Source organism: Urocampus carinirostris, chromosome 11, assembly GCF_059441175.1.
Source record: "Urocampus carinirostris isolate Australia breed hairy pipefish chromosome 11, RoL_Ucar_1.0, whole genome shotgun sequence".
Classification (NCBI taxonomy): Eukaryota; Metazoa; Chordata; class Actinopteri; order Syngnathiformes; family Syngnathidae; genus Urocampus; species Urocampus carinirostris.
In genome coordinates, this window is record NC_142359.1 from 35,911,189 (window position 1) to 35,928,120 (window position 16,932).

A 16,932-nucleotide genomic window follows, 5' to 3' on the forward strand; every position below is an offset into this window, starting at 1 on the left:
CATAACTTCATTTTCAAACATTTTCTACGGACAGGGTGCCTCGGAACTTTTTTATAAATAAAAGTGTACCTTGGTTCGAAAAGGGTTGAAAAACACTGATATAAATACTACGTTGTAAATATGTTTTGGATCTCGTTTCGAACAATGTTTACTTCGTTGTTATCAATAATAATAAAGTCAATTCAAATAATTGTTGCCGTTATACCTCCCCACCGCTAGTCTGCAGCAACATTCGAATGAGGGTTATCGGAAATGCCATCGAAGAAGAGTCGACACGAATGGCCGTCATGTGTGCAAATAGTCAGCTGACAATTCCGACTCGCTTATAATTTTCTTTTGACGAGTGAATTGTTTAAACCCGTTGGGGTCGAATGAATGCGGCGCTATGGTTGGCCCAGGAGAGCCATGGTAGTCGTCAACTCGGTGCTGAAGTTGCTTCAGAGGCAGACGTACACATGTCTGTCCCACCGCTATGGGCTCTACCTTTGCTTCGGAGGCATCGTCCTTATGATTGTGTCTGCCTTCCAGTTCGGGGAGGTAAGGCGCCTCCGTGTATTTGTTTACACGATTAGCATTTCATCACACATTTGTTTTTTTTCTAGTTGTCTATTCTCGGCAGCTGTTCAGATTCAAAATAAAAATAAATTCATGCATAGAATAACCAAGCATGAAGTTGTGTGCCTTCCTTTAGTTGTTTTAGTCTTAGGGTGGACAATCCTAAATACTGAAAGCGCCATATTGGACCCAAAAAATATATTTGCCCGGAGCTGCAAAGAAATAAAAGGCTTTTTATGCATTATAATGAATACAACGCATGCCGTATGAGTCTATATTGGCTATGTCAGGCTACTATCACAATGACGAAATTGGATGCAGTACGTGACCATTCTGACGTCGCCTTAAGTTGAACTTTGTTGCAATAGTTAATGTGGGGTGCTTAGTTTAAGCCTTAGCACTTGCACGCAAATCGTGTGTAACTCTGCCGCCTTAAACTTTAAGTGTCCTTAAAAAGTTGAACGTTAAATGTTTATTAAGTATACGTCAACAATATCAAACTCAGTTGTAAGAGCCCTTATGCTTTATTTTCCATTGCACCTATCCTTTTTCAATATTTTATTTTATTAGGCCCATTTGGTGTGGAACAACCCCCCTCCGAAAAGAAAAATGGAAGTTTAATCGAACGCGTCTAATAAATGCTATGCACTTGCACGCAAATAATGTGTAACTCTGCCTCCATCCCCTGGCTTAAATTCATGATTGCAGCAATACGTTTTCTTATGCCGCACCCACCTTTAACGAGCAACATAGAACTAACCTGTCGATAAGAAAGCGTTAAGGAGGAAATGGGGGAATGTAGTTCCTAATATCAGATATCGGTCTGGAATCAGCCTTCTAAACAATCTTATATTTGATCAGATTTCTGGTTGTTGCATTCAGATAATTGATCAAAAGAACTCTTAGTCTTTAGCGATCTGATTTTTGAACTGACCATGGATAACCCAAATTTGAGAGGCGCAGACCAAATTAAGGTTGATAATGAAATTCTGAATGATACTGATGAAACAGGATTGTTTTTATAACAAACTGCACCGATCTAGTTCTGTAAAAACAATATCGGCATGTAAAGCTTCTGCTAATATTGGGTCGGGTAATATTCTTCTTGGACAAAACACCCCGGGCTGTTAGATCGCCGTTGTATTGGAAGTTAAAAAAGTTGAATCGGGACACACAGGGAATCATAACAATTTCACAACATTTGCTCTCTCCTTTCAGGTTGTGGTTGAGTGGAGCCGAGACCAGTACCATGTGCTGTTTGATTCCTACAGAGACAACTTGGGTGGCAAATCATTTCAAAGCAGGTGAGAAAATTATGTTTCTTTTCCGTACTATAAGCCGCACTGTATTATAAGGCACACCCTCCCAAAAATAGACTTATGTGATTTTTTTTTTCAAATACAAGGTCAACTGGACAATAAACCGCATGGAATTAGAACTACCCCAAGGGCTTAGGTTGCACATAATAAAAAGTGCCATATGAATGCAATGGGCATTGAACACAGATTGCTGCGTGGAGTACGCCGGATCCTATCCACTACACCACTAGGGATACAAACAACACATGAAAAGACAAAGTCTTCTCTCGTCGTCACACCATTTTTAGTCACGGTACCAAATTGTTGATTTTGTTATTGGGCCGGGCCGCGACTATATTGTCAGACATTAAACCGGTCCGTGGTACAGCTGCAGAAGTCTTTTTATGAAGCACACAAAACTCTGAACTGAATGATGAGAAAGGTATTGTGAAAAGTAATTCGGTTGTTGTAAATTGAATGATGAGAAAGGCTTTGTGAAAAGTAATTCCGTTGTTATGAACTGAATGAAGAGCACAGCATAATGGAAAGTAATCCAGTCGTCCTAAAATATATTAAAAAGACTCATGGCCGGACATATTGAAAATATTTGGCATCTACAATGCTTAGTTTGTGATGAGAAAAAGTGAAACATATTTGGTGATTAAAAATAGTGTGACAACGACATAATGCCTTTTCTTGTGTCGCTTAAACTCCTAGTAGTCTAGTGGATAGGATTTGGTGCTCTCCCTGCCGCAGTCCTGGTTCTATTCCTGTTGCATTCAATAATATGCTATTGTGGTCAACCATCCATGTGGTTAGGATTGGGTGCTCTACAATTTGCAATTTTAGAAAAAAAAAAACAATTGCGATTTTTCATACAGACTTGTATGGCAATTTAAATGTGATTTTTGAGTTTAAAAGAAAAGTGCATGTTCTGTCTTAAATTTGTTTTTGGGAGAACTTAAACATCGTGACATGCAAACTTACCTAGAGATGACGCTATTACTGACTGGGAGTATACAACTGTAACAAACAACAACTATAGATCAAGAAATAAAAACAGAATTTCCGTTGAATAAATAGGGATCAGAATTTTCCGCGGATCCGCGGATTTCCGCTGTTTTTGAACCCCAAAGGTCATTCCCGTAAATTGTCTAAATTCGATGAGAAAATATTTTGGGGGGGTGAGGTATGATACGTGACTGTTTCATCACCCCAAGTTAGCAGTTAGAGATCGCGAGAAAAATCGGCAAAAAGAAGCGCAGCGCATTAGATCTATAACACACAACAAATAGTTCGACTCCTACCATTGGTCGATAGGTTCGCTGATAACCAATCAGCGGAGCTTTTGTTCAGAGCATTGGCTTTCTCAAACATGGCGCTCCTTCCGGTCTTTTCAAACGGTGAAATGAGTGTTTGAAAAAGTAAATATGAAAATACTAAGAAAAGAAGACGAGGCTTTTGTCTCCGAGATTGATAAAGGAATCAAGAATAAATGTAAGTGATCATGGCTGGAGAAGACTGTCACAGACTGACATGTATTTTCTTTAAGCATGTTCAGTTTGTGCATTCTATTTTCAAATTAATGATGAATGGTTATTAATGTATATATTTTCATATATATTGTTGATTAGTAGCTAAATACAAGGTCCATCTTCATCATCAAAACACAACAACAATAGTGATGGTTGTAACATTGTAATCCCCCAATTGTTTTAAACATCTTAAAACTGAAAAAAAATACATGGTTTCTGTTTTGTTGGATTTAATTCATTCTAGTGCAATTTTTACATAGCAAATAAGATAAATGCCGTTGGCTTCGGGTGGGTTTGCCCCCCTGAGCCCCCCACCGGGCTCCGCCCAGGACCTAGCCGGGGCCTGCGGCCCCTGGACCCTGGCTATTTCAGCTGAAAATAAAAATCTCCATTCTGATCCCTGAATAGATGGTCTTTATTGTCATTATACATAAGTACAACAATATTGGACAAAATTGGGGTTCTCCACTCAGTGCAAGAAAGGGATTTGAGCGGCTGGCTAGCTGCACGCTAGCATCGGGTATCCCCAACTTCAGTTTGAGTCACGAATGTATCAGTTTCCTACAAATTCTAGCTCCAGGTCATCCATTTCATGGGTAATGGATCTGGCGTTGGTGACGAGCCACGTTCGGCAGTGGTGGCTTAAGAGTTGTTAGTCCAGCTGTTACCATTCCCTTCCGACGCCGCCTCAAATTATTCATGGACGCAATAACAATCCTCATAGCAATCTCTGATTATGAGCATTTCTTTGCGCGCTTCTGACTTTTCTCAGAGTTCGTTTGAATGGATGAAATTATTTTTAATATAACAAGGCGCTAAAGCTACGAGCTGTCGTGTTGTTTCTGGTGGCCATGAATTGGCTGTTTGACTGACCAGCCTATCACAGTCGCGCACACACTGCATGCAAACTTTGCCTCCCCTTTATAGGCTGGTTCCATTAAAACGTGCCTCTGATTGTCTGGCGCTGTTTAAACCTGAATTGTGACAATTCTAGTTGGAAAACACTCAGTAAAATAACAAACAGAACTATAAATCCTTGAAAAAGCAGCAGTGTCTTGCGATGACACAACCACACTTCGTCACATCGCGATATCAATTAGATTTCGGTTAATGGTGCAGCCGTAGCTCTTACCATTGCCATCCTAGTAGATTGAGGCACATATTCAAATTTCTGGGTTTTTGGGTTTGCCTTACAGTCCAGAAAATATGGTACTTTGCGCTGTCTGAAGACTGAGCTTCCTTTATATTCCTTGTAGACTCTGCTTGCCTATGCCTATCGATGTTGTGTACACGTGGGTGAATGGCACTGATGTCGCTCTCCTGAGGGAGCTGAAGGCTGTGAGGGAGCAATTGGCGGAGGAACAGAGAGCTCTGAGGTATTGTGACCCAGACTGATTGTTTTTATTGCTTCGAAAATATGAAAAGCGTGTGGCTTTAAGGGATGTGACAAACCATACCTCTAATTTTCCATTCGTCTGAAGATTCACACAAGAGTGTCAGCAACATTAGTCATGCGTGTGAAAACCAAACCCTTTTCACACAGAGTAAGATCCAGCTAAATTATGTTGGGGTTCCAAAAACTAGTTTATTTTTCAGATTTTACCAAATTTGGTTGCGTGTGATTGGACAAAGCTGCACAGCTCGCAAGCAAGATTTACATCCACTTTTCCACGACAAACAGTGTATTTTGTTGCATTACTCACATTTTGTGGATTCATTTAGTTGGTTTCACAGTACAGTACATAATCACACTTCAGTGTTTCTCATAGAATTTTGTGAGACACCATAGAATGGACAGTCAAGCGGCATGCCTGTTGGCGTGTTCCCTGCATTTCCCAATCCCCTTAATATCTTTAGTCTCTACTGAATATTGGTATTTTGGAACACGAATTGTTGGGCTTTAAGGGACTGATTCAGATTCTTTTTTTAGTGATAGACAATGTACAATGTTTTGGAGCCATTAATAATATTAAATGAATCAAAATTAGGATAATTTTCCTGTTTTTACTCATTTTTTAAAATCTCTTTTTTTGTCCTTTATATTGCAATGTCTCTTGAAACGTTCCTGGGCTCAATGTCCTGCTGTTGCTATACAGCATGGCCATATCTTACATTTCAAGTTTATTGTAATGTAAAATGTATTTGCTTCAACAACCCATGAAAAAGTACGGATTCCTTATCGTGGTTAAAATCAGCAGCAGCAGCCAAATACGAACAAACCAAAAAATTTAACCAGGGTCAAGGAGGAAGAAACATGTTAAACACACTCGGGTCAAAGTAAAGGTAAAATTGGGCCTAAAAAAATCCAGGCCTGCGGGTGATATAGCCCGACCTACCCCATGCCCGATCAGATTTCAGATTCAGATTCAGATCTACTTTATTGTCATTCTAGTACACGTGTATACAGAACGAAATGTCGATGCATCTGACCCCCACAGTTTCCTTGAATGTACAGATATAAATAAAGTTGTATTGTATTTTGGCTACGTATAGTATTTTACCATAGTGCCGATAGTGCAAGAAGAGTAGCTAACCAGATGTGCAAAATGGGCAGTCAGGTTAACAAGTCAGGTACACAGTAACATTAACACTGTAACAATAACGCTGTAATTACCATAGTGCAGAGAGCAATGTGCAATGAGTGGCAAGCTATAAAAAACTGCCAGTAGTGCAAAAAGTCAGATTAGCAGCCGTTTAGATTTAAGTTAACTATATGTTAGATTGACCATTTAACAGTCTAATGGCCAGGGGGACTAGACTATTGCGGAGCCTGGTGGTCCTGCACCGCACACTGCAGAACCTCTTCCCAGAGGCTAGCAGAGTGAACAGTCCATGATGGGGGTGAGAGGGGTCCCCGGTAATGTTCTTAGCATGGGATAGGCAGCGCTTCTGGCCAATGTCCTGAATGGAGGGAAGTGTAGTCCCGATTATTTTCTCTGCTGTCCTCGTTACCCTCCTCACACTACCCCAGTCGGTAGCGCTGCAGCCTCCACACCACACAGAGATACAGCTGGTCAGGATACTCTCTATGGTGCCCCTGTAGAATGTGATGAGGGAGGGTGGGGGCAGGTGGGCTCTCCTCATCCTCCGCAGGAAGTACAGGCGCTGCTGTGCCCTCTTAACCAGTGATGCAGTGTTCACGGACCAGGTGAGTTTGTTTGTAATGTGCACCCCTAGGAACTTGATACTGCTGACAACCTCCACAGCCTTGTTGTTGATGCAAAGTGGGGCATGGTTGGGCTGGTTTTTCCTAAAGTCGACAATGATCTCTTTAGTTTTGTCAACATTCAGGACCAGGCTGTTGTCCCTGCACCAGCCCACCAACTGCTCCACCTCCTCTCTGTAGGCTAGGTCGTTGTCATCCCTGATGAGGCCCACCATTGTCGTGTCGTCAGCATACTTCACGATGTGGTTTGTGGCGGACCTAGGGACGCAGTCGTGTGTCATCAAGGTGAACAGCAAGGGGCTTAGGACGCAGCCTTGGGGGGAGCCCGTGCTGAGGTAGATGACATCTGAACTGTTCTGACCTATCCGCACTGATTGGGGTCTGTCGCAGAGGAAGTCCAGCAGCCAGTTCCGCAGGGGGGTGTTGAAACCCAGGAGTCTCATTTTGTCTACCAGATGTTGTGGGATGATGGTGTTGAATGCTGAACTGAAGTCCAGGAACAGCATCCGCACATGGGTGTTCTTCTCCTGTAGATGTGTCAGGCTCAGGTGAAGCGCAGAGGAGATGGCATCCCTGGTGGAGCGGTTTGTCCTGTAGGCAAACTGAAAGGGGTCGAATGAGGAGGGGAGACTGGAGGTGATGTGCTCTTTAACCAGTCTCTCAAAGCACTTCATTATGATAGGAGTCAGTGCAACGGGCCGGTAATCGTTGAATGATAAGATCTGGGGTTTCTTTGGCACTGGGATGATGTTGGCAAATTTGAAGCATGATGGTACTTTGGCTTGGTCTAGCGAGGTGTTGAAAATGTCTGTTAGTACACAAGCCAGCTGATCGGCGCACTCCCTAAGTACCCGCCCCGGAATGTTGTCCGGGCCTGGAGCCTTCCTTGTGTTGACCCTTCTCAGGGTCTTCCTCACGTCAGATGAGTCCAGGTGGAGTGCTCTTTCGTCCTGATTTGGAACCGCTTTCGCTGCAGTGGTGAACTTGATTTGCAGGACCGAGCCCGAAGCACATAAATAAATAAATTCTACATTTTATTTGTGGGGAGGAGTGGTGACTTTTGATTTAACAAATAAAGCCTGTCCTTGGTAACAAAATCCAACTTAAAACAAGACTATAAACATTTTCATATTTTATATTTCTGTATCTGCAGAGATTACATTAACCGACAATTTTCCATCATTGACGGAGTTGATGGGAGAAAATTACGTTTGTCCGTCATTGACAGGTCAAAATTTGGGCCATAAACCAAAGCAGCCATACCTCCCTAAAACCCTAACACGACACTTTAAGAGGGAGGGTTATACAAATAAACATGACTTGACAAGTAGTGAGTCAAGGAAGAACCATGACTGGGGGAGGATATAAAAAGTCAGCGGGAGAGAAGCTCGACCAATCTGAACGTAATATTTGAGATTTTAGGCCCGTCTCTGGCCAAAATTTGTGTCTGACTCAACTTGGGCCTAACATCTCACCTCTAGCTCAAAAGTAGAAACCCATTGTTACGTGCAAAGTGCATGCTCTGTTCTCTAAGCTCCAGTTCAACAACGGTGATTATCTCCTAATGTTTTGTTTTTCTCATACACATAGAGAGCGTCTGGGAAAAAATGCAAGTGAGCCAACAGAAGAACCGAAAGTCAGGTAATACCAAATATCACAATTTTTTTGCGCAAGCGTATTTTGCTCTGACCACTGCGGTGAACTTTTCCAGGGCCAAAGCAGAATGCTTGCTGTCGCATTGCATTGTAGCGCCCATGCTAGCGCTGGAGCCCGCCCTGTTTGCCAACAAAACGCTCCAGGATTTGCCGTCGGTCTCGCCTTCTCTTGCGGCCGCCAAAGAACTGCTACAACTCCGCAAACCCGTCCACCCATCAACAGCCGCCACAGTGCTGGTGTTTGATTCCCAGGCTGACGGTGGGTCTAAATTCTTTGATAAGCGGCGATCCACTTCTATTAGGGCTGCACGATTTTGGCAAAAATATTTCTTTGGCAAAAATCGTATTTTTCGGGCTATAAGTCGCTCCAGACTATAAATTGCACAAGCTCGAAAATGAAGAATTTAGAAGGAAAAAACATAGAAAACTGGCATCTGGAGCATAAGTCACATTCTTGGGGGAAATTATTTTAATTAACACCAACACCCCAAAAACAATTTAAAAAAATAAATAAAATGAAGACCACAATATGGTACAGTACGTTACACGAACGTGTATTGCTTGGACACGCTAATAGGAAATGTCAGTAAGAAATGTAACATGATAAGAAATATTTAAAAAAAACTCAAAGTATAAAGAACTTGCTTATTAAACAATCAGCTTCACTCCAAATCACTTAATCCAGTCAAGTCTTAATCCTCTGTGCCTTTTGTACCGGTAAACAACAACTCTAACTTGGACGCTAAGCCTCTTCTTCTGGTTCGAAACATGTCCACCCATAGCAGGGCAAGATTGACATTACAGAGCGATTTTATAGAGCAGTTGTCTAGCTGCATGCTAGCATCAGGTAACCGTGACTTCAGCAAGGTCTCTGCAATGATTTAAAATGCAAGAGTTACAAATATAACGGTTTCCCACGAGTTGTAGCTCCAGGTCATTTTTTTTCATGGGTAATGGATCTGGCGTTTGGGACTACCAAGGCATGGCAGGGGTGGCTTGTGATAGTTGTTAGCCTAGCTTTAGCAGTAGGCCAGACCAGCAGCATTGCTATTGCTTTCTCTTCCGACATCGCCTCACTGATGTGCTAACAATCCACGAAGCACCGGCTGGTGCTCACCATTTCTTTGCGCTCTTCTGACTTTCCTCAGAGTCTTTACTATGTAATGAGCTGCTAAAGCTACTAGCTGTAGCGTTGCTCGGTCGTTTGTAAACCTGGGGCTGCATTTTGGGATTCCACCATAATGACCCAACAATTCGTAACGTGCTTCTTGCAAACTTTTCCCCTGCCTTTGTTGGCTAGTGTCGTTAAAACTTGCCTCAAACTGGACGGCGTCGTTAAAACCATAACTGTGGCAATTCTGGTTAGCCAACATTCTATCAGTCAATTGACAAAGGGGAAAGAAAACAAACCATCATTGACCTATAAATCCTTGAAAAAAACGGAGTGAATTTCGATTACACAATGCAATATCGATTAGATTTTGATTAATCATGCAGCCCTAACTTCTATTGCGTGTGGATGATGAGATACATAACATGATCTGATATTTTATCCTTCTAGCTGAGAAAGCCTACATTGACGTGTGCAAAGAAGATAAGAAATTCTCTGTTTCTAGATGTTACCTGGTAAATATGGCTTTAATTTCCCTACCTGCGATAGTCAAGGCATACTACCATCATCTTGTCCTTGTTTTTCTTCAGACCACAGATAAAGAGGCTCCGGGTCTGATCCGTATGCAGACGCTGGCCTACCTCAGTGGATTCCCGGGGTCCTTTAAGGAGACCCAGCAGCTAAGAACAAAGCTGCCCTCTTATGTCACCAACAAAATAAAACAGGTTAGTGTAAATCTGTGTACTGTATTTTCCAGATTATAAGGCGCACCCAAAAACCCCAACTTTGCCAGAAATTTAAAAGCGCACTTTATACCCCGGTTTGCTTTATATACCGCAGAATACAGTGGATCTGTTTGGTAACACAAATGCTCCCCTACTTACGACCATTCGATTTACAAAAAAATGTTAGATATGAATTTTTTTTTTTTTCGGGATGTCGAAAAATATCAGGACATTGCTGTAAATTGGATTTTGTATTGTGTGCACCTTTTTCAGAGTAGAAGACAGTACTGTTGTGCTTCTTTCTGCCGCATGGCGCTGTGAGAAGTCACCCAGCAATCACCCCAAAAAAGAAATCCGGCTTCTACTTTATATTTCGTGTGTAAACATACTGTATCTAAGATTTTTGACGTTGTTATTGTTTAATATCTCGTGCATCCATTTAATATGGTTTGTGTAAATAAGAGGTGAGCCGTTTCTTTTGAAATGAAAGTGGAATAAGAAAGATTAATGCGGTTGAAAAAATGGTTGGATCGCCCACTTTCTACCACGGTGGAGGAAGTAGCCTAACTCTTGAAGCCTATCTTCTACAAGTAAGATAATCTTCACTTCATTTATCTTTTATAGAGCATATTATTTTATAAAATGTTTATTTTTTCCTAAAAAACAATACAGGTTACTTATACAAGCCTTTAACATACTTATATAAACCTTAAACATATAAAATATAGCACTAGAGCAACTTACGAACAAATTCAACTCACAAGCATTCGTCCAGGACTGGTTTGTAAGTGGAGTAGCGTCTGTACTTACGGTAATTATAGATATGCGTTACCATATGATACCTTAGTTGTGCAATAATTGATTAAACATTGCTGACCAATATCGCAAAAACATTGTTTTTCAGCGGCAATCAAACCCAATTAGTGGTAGTTAGAGCACCGTCACTTTTCTGTTTTCATTAAAAAAATCCCACGGGACACCACCAACTGAAAATTGGAAAAAAGGACAGTATTCACAATACAAGTGTTTCTTATCATTGAAGAATGACGCTATATTATAACGTCTGAATCAGAATGAAATAAACACAAATAGTTTTTATTTAAAAAAAACATGCAGAAAAAACATGCAGAGTACACTAACTTTCATGAGTACTTCGGTAAACACTGAGCGCATTGTTTGTGACGTCACGTGCCCTCTTCTGCGCATGCGGATATGTGGCGTTCACACAGGAGATTGCACAAAAGTCACAGGATATCGCTTATAAGTCATATTTAGTCGGAATTGTGAACCATCTCTAATTCACTTGTCTCCAAGCACAAGGAAATTGGCCACTTGCTGGTGCTGCTGCTAGAGAAGAGTACTACATAATTACTCTGCCAGTGCTAGACTTCACGCACAGGCGGACAAATAATTTCTTACGGCACACCTGACAATATTTCGAGACACACCTTATCTATGCAATATACATCAACTGACTATCTGGGGTGTGCCTTACAACCCAGTGCGCCTTGTGGACAGAAAATGCGTCAATCTTTTTACCATTTTTCCCTTTGATAGATGACTGTGTCTGAAATGTTGTAGCTGTTAATATGTATGTATGTTCTGTGCGTCGTGTTTCAATATTGCTGAGCTAAAATAAAACTTGCTCAACAAGCTTCTGCAGTAATTTAATAACATGACAGAATTCTGGCATAGGAAAAGACACATAGTTGTTCTCTTGTGAGAAGCTTTTGACAGGATGTAGTTTCCCCACAGTTAAGCACATCGTTTTTGTGTCATATCAAAATTAAGGCGTCTTGACTGCTGGAATGTGTGAGGAAGTCAAACCAGACGATGAATTATTCACATTAAAAAAATTACTTTCTAGTAAAAAAAACTGTTGAAGTATAAGTAAAGCTTAAATACACTTAATTGAAACACGGCCTCGACAAGTGGAGTCAATGTTATCAAGACATCAGTAACAAACAACACTCGATTAAATAATCCATTTTCACCCAGGATGGCCAAACACAAAAATATTCAATACAATAATATTTATTGAAATATCAGTGACCTCAAACATGATGGGTGTTACAAGAAAAAAGCAGCAGGTGGCGATATTGCACTTTTCCATGCGAAGCTTTCCTTGAGTAAGCGTGCACAAATAAATCTTCCCCATACCTTACAGCAGGGGTCGGGAACCTTTTTGACCCAGAGTGCCATAAAAGAAAAAAATATTTAGATTTGGGGGGTTGGTGATGGCAGTGCCCACCCACAGACAAACTGCCCCCCAAAAGAAATGTTGAAGTCGTACTGACTGCAGTCTGGGCAGCGCATTTGCTATCTTATTCATTATGTGTATGTCAGCAGACACTAGTGTCGCCTGCCCCCTACAGCACACAGTGTCTTCATCTGTCCCTGCAAAAAGAGCAGCCCCTCCCAGCATTGAGCTGTTACCCCCAGCTTCCAGGTTGCAAAAGAATCGTGCACGTGCCAAAATGCAAGTCGCAGTGCAAAGGGTCTTTGTCTCCGTTTGCGAAGGTGTGTGCGTGCGCGCGTGTGCGCGTGTGCGCGAGCGTGCCTGTGTGTGCCCGTGCGCGCCCGTGCGCTTAAATGCTGTGGAGAACAAACACTGGGATAATAATAGTGGTGCCCCCCATGCATTTGATATGCCTCACCCACTCCGTGAGACTGATGTCTGGTGACGCCACTGGTGTTGGTTCATTTTGACCGTCATTTTTGTCCTAAATAATGGTTTCAAAACAAGGTGCAAGTAAAGTTCTTTTGTAAAAATGTCACAAAATACTGCAAACGATGAGGATATCGTCGTATTTACTTTTGGCACGGACTGCACTTGGTGAGCTAAGGGAGTGCTGTGTGCAGAGATCTGCCCACCTCTACCGCTCACTCATTCAAAATGCTCTATGTGGTTTTCTGGCATTTTTGGGTGATAGTTTGTTCTGTGGGTTTTCATCAAAGTATCTCAACGGTGAACATATATAGTTTAGTAAACTTCAATTGAAAAGATTCCTTAACGATCCAGTGTCAAAACAGGGTATATTGGTGACACCCTGACTTTAAACTGTAGAAAATATGCCCAAAATAATCTGGACTTTGCATGTACCAAAATCATGATCTGATCAACCAACCTTTGAACGCCACAGAGAAATGTGCAGCAGATTAAGGGCTATACAAATGAACATGACTTGTCTTGACTCTCCGAGCCAGATGTACTCATGAAAAGAGCCATATATGGCTCGCGAGCCATAGGTTCCTGACTTCTGCTTTAAAGGAATGTAACCCAATGCAAGGCTATTCATAGATTGTCTCATCATCTTTTAAGGAGCTGAAGTGTCATGTAGCGAGCAGGATATAGGGTTATGTGCATATATCAGCGTGGATTACTAGGCAAAATTATCCAAACACAAAAAAATACATATGCAGGAGCCATTTCGTGCCAGCCAGTGAGGTACTTTCACAGCATATTATTTGATATTATTTTGCTATCACAAATGGGCTTGCACAAAACATAACTGAATTGAATTTGAATTGCCCTACTTGTCATTAAAATCGATGTTGTGAAACATTGTATGCAACGAGATTGGACATGACATTCTAGGGTAAACATCTAATAAGGAGGATGAAAGGTAGGAAAAAAATGACAACGTAGTGCTTAGAGCTTGGCCTAATTAATATTATTAACCCCCCTCGCTACTTCACGCTTCAGTAATTTTTCATTACAAAAAAGATTGACTTGAAAGAAATAATCCTTTTTTATTGATTGATGGATTGCAGGCATCCACTAGATTAATAATAAAAACAATGCAGCACAACATTAATGATAATTTTATCCGTCCATAGGCATGTTGCAGTTGGGTTAAGTGCAGTATAAATGAAGCACAGTTTCCAATAGCATGAAATCATAAATCACTTTTTTGTTTGTGTGGATGTGCGACAGAAGAGTGGGGTTTCCATTTATTAAATATCAATGGGAAAAGATAATTTGGGAGTTAACACACTACCCTTGAAATGATCACCCATAGCCAGTGGCTCTCAAATAGTGGGGCAGCCCCCTCCTGGAGTGCACTAGGCCCTGTCATGGAGGGTGCAGGCGCGTTTAACTTTGGGGGACTTCATTTTTTTTAATTTTCGAGAACCAAGTGCAATTGCACCTCCACTACAGTAGGGTGCAGTGTCATTCTCATTGGCAGAGTGTTTTGTTAACATTTAGCCTACACGCAGTGTATTAAACACGGAGTAAAAGCATTGAAAATAAAGTGTAGACACAAAGTGAAGCCAGGCCCTCAAGTGACCCAGTGAAAAAATATTAACACGGATGCAGAGACAGAGGGACAGGGTAAAGAGACAAACAAAAGTCTCCTCCCTAAAGCTTAGACAAGGAAGTCTGATGAAGCGTGTGTATTACTTCAGTGCAACCACAGAGGGAGACGAGCAAAGACCAGTGTTCTTGCTATGTTGAAATTTTTGCAGAGGGCAACACAAAACCAAATAACTTAAACCGTCACTTAAATACATTACAACCCAATCACGCTGATAAGATGCTTGAGGTTTTTTTTTCAGCAAAAATGTGCTGAAAGGCGTAGATTTGGCATTGATGTAGGTGATGTGTTACAACCTATGTCGTTCAATTGTTGTTTTGTCAACACCAATATTGTCTGATCACCTTAAGAAGTAAAGAAAAATAATTGGGAAGCACTGCCCTTACCTAAGCCACCATTGTGATGTGTAATATTAGAGCAACAGTTTATAGTGGAACAATGCCACTGGAAAGTCATCAGGATTTTTATGCCCCGTCCCGCATGTGACCTCCCCTAGCCTATTTGTTCCATTTTAAGCACAGGGGTGGGTGTAAGGAATTGTGGACTGATGGTGTTTCCTGGTGTCGCCAAGCCAATTCTATGAAATAGGGTGCTAGTGAATCAAAGGGGTGTAGGAGTTGGTGGCAAGAGACGGCCCATATTTAGAGCTGGTGGTAGCACGAGTGCTGTTAAACCATCTCCATTGTTAGAATGTTTTTCTATCGTTGATACTAAGTTTCTAGGGCTGTTACCAATTATTAGTAGGAGGCCAATAAGACATTTTTAATAATGCAAAAAGAACCGAAAAATATTTGTTTTAAATTCAAATCAAACTTTAATAACTCTTTGAAACCTATTACAGGTAATACATTAGAATTTCAACACAACAAATATTACTATTTTTTCACTTAGACCAAAAGGTTAAGTAGAAACTCGTGTTAAGGTATATAAAAACTTGAATAGATACTGGATTTTTTTTTACAATAAATAAATATAAATGTCAAAATACCCCATCCATCCATCCATTGTCTTCCGCTTATCCGAGGTCAGGTCGCGGGGGCAGCAGCGTTAAAAGGGAAGCCCAGACGTCCCTATCCCCAGCCACCACCTCCAGCTCATCCGACGGGACCCCGAGGCGTTCCCAAGCCAGCCGAGAGACATAGTCTCTCCAACGTGTCCTGGGCCGCCCCCGGGGCCTCTTGCCGGTGGGACTTGCCCGGAACACCTCCCGAGGGAGGCGTCCAGGAGGCATCCTTATTAGATGCCCGAGCCACCTCAACTGGCTCCTCTCAACGCGGAGGAGCAGTGGCTCTACACCGAGTCCCACTCGGATCACTGAGCTTCTCACCTTATCTCTAAGGGAGAACCCAGCCACCCTGCGGAGGAAACTCATTTCAGCCACTTGTATCCGGGATCGAGTTCTTTCGGTCATGACCCAAAGTTCATGACCATAGGTGAGGGTAGGAACGAAAATCGACCGGTAGATCGAGAGCTTTGCCTTTCGGCTCAGCTCCCTCTTCACCACGACGGACCGGTACAGGGTCCGAATGACGGCAGACGCTGCACCGACCCGTCTGTCGATCTCCCGTTCCATCCTACCCTCACTCGTGAACAAGACCCCAAGATACTTGAACTCCTCCACTTGGGGCAAGACCTCCTCCCCGACCCGGAGGGAGCATACCACCCTTTTCCGACTGAGAACCATGGCCTCGGACTTGGAGGTGCTGATCCCCATCCCGACCGCTTCACACTCTGCTGCGAATCGCTCCAGCGAGAGCTGAAGATCACGGCCTGAGGAAGCCAACAGCACCACGTCATCTGCAAAAAGCAGTGACGCAATGCTGAGGCCCCCAAACCGGACTCCATCCCCGCCAAGGCTGCGCCTAGAAATTCTGTCCATAAAAGTTATGATCAGAATCGGTGACAAAGGGCAGCCCTGGCGGAGCCCAACCCTCACCGGGAACGAATCCGACTTAGTGCCGGCAATGCAGACCAGACTCTGGCACCGGGCATACAGGGACCGCACAGCCCGGATGAGACTGTGCGGTACCCCATACTCCCGAAGCACCCCCCACAGGGCCTCCCGAGGAACACGGTCGAATGCCTTCTCCAAGTCTACAAAACACATGTAGACCGGCAAACTCCCATGCACCCTCAAAGACCCTGAAGAGTGTATAGAGCTGGTCCAGTGTTCCACGGCCAGGACGAAAACCACACTGTTCCTCCTGAATCCGAGATTCGACTTCCTGGCCGACCCTCCTCTCCAGTACCCCTGAATAGACCTTACCAGGGAGGCTGAGAAGTGTGATTCCCCTGTAGTTGGAACACACTCTCCGGTCCCCCTTCTTAAAGACGGGAACCACCACCCCAGTCTGCCAGTCCAGAGGCACTGTCCCCGATGTCCACGCGATGTTGCAGAGGCGCGTCAACCATGACACGCCCACAACATCCAGAGCCTTAATGAAGTCCGGGCGGATCTCATCGACCCCCGGGGCCCTGCCACCGAGGAGTTTTTTGACAACCTCGGTGACTTCAACCCCAGTGATACGAGAGCCCAACCCAGAGTCCTCCGGCTCTGCTTCCCCAGCA

General features: G+C 42.8%; 1 protein-coding gene across 8 annotated transcripts in view; it reads left to right on the forward strand.

The window, feature by feature from the left end:
• The first annotated feature begins 254 nt into the window (after positions 1 to 254).
• The window catches only part of gnptab (N-acetylglucosamine-1-phosphate transferase subunits alpha and beta), a 57,329-nt gene continuing 40,651 nt past the window's right edge, over positions 255 to 16,932 (forward strand). For 6 of the 8 annotated variants that reach the window (XR_015852129.1, XR_015852130.1, XM_088348595.1 and 3 more), the window contains exons 1-7: positions 255 to 537; positions 1,774 to 1,859; positions 4,645 to 4,764; positions 8,145 to 8,195; positions 8,266 to 8,468; positions 9,771 to 9,835; positions 9,911 to 10,045. Coding sequence is in view for 6 of the 8 variants with exons in the window: in XM_088348595.1 (XP_088204721.1) it covers positions 376 to 537; positions 1,774 to 1,859; positions 4,645 to 4,764; positions 8,145 to 8,195; positions 8,266 to 8,468; positions 9,771 to 9,835; positions 9,911 to 10,045 (822 nt within the window). In the remaining 2 variants the exon portion in view is untranslated. Of the gene's footprint in view, positions 560 to 958; positions 1,063 to 1,772; positions 1,860 to 4,644; positions 4,765 to 8,144; positions 8,196 to 8,265; positions 8,469 to 9,770; positions 9,836 to 9,910; positions 10,046 to 16,932 lie in introns of those variants that run through there. The other 2 variants (XM_088348597.1, XM_088348593.1) reach the window with 2 other exon arrangements.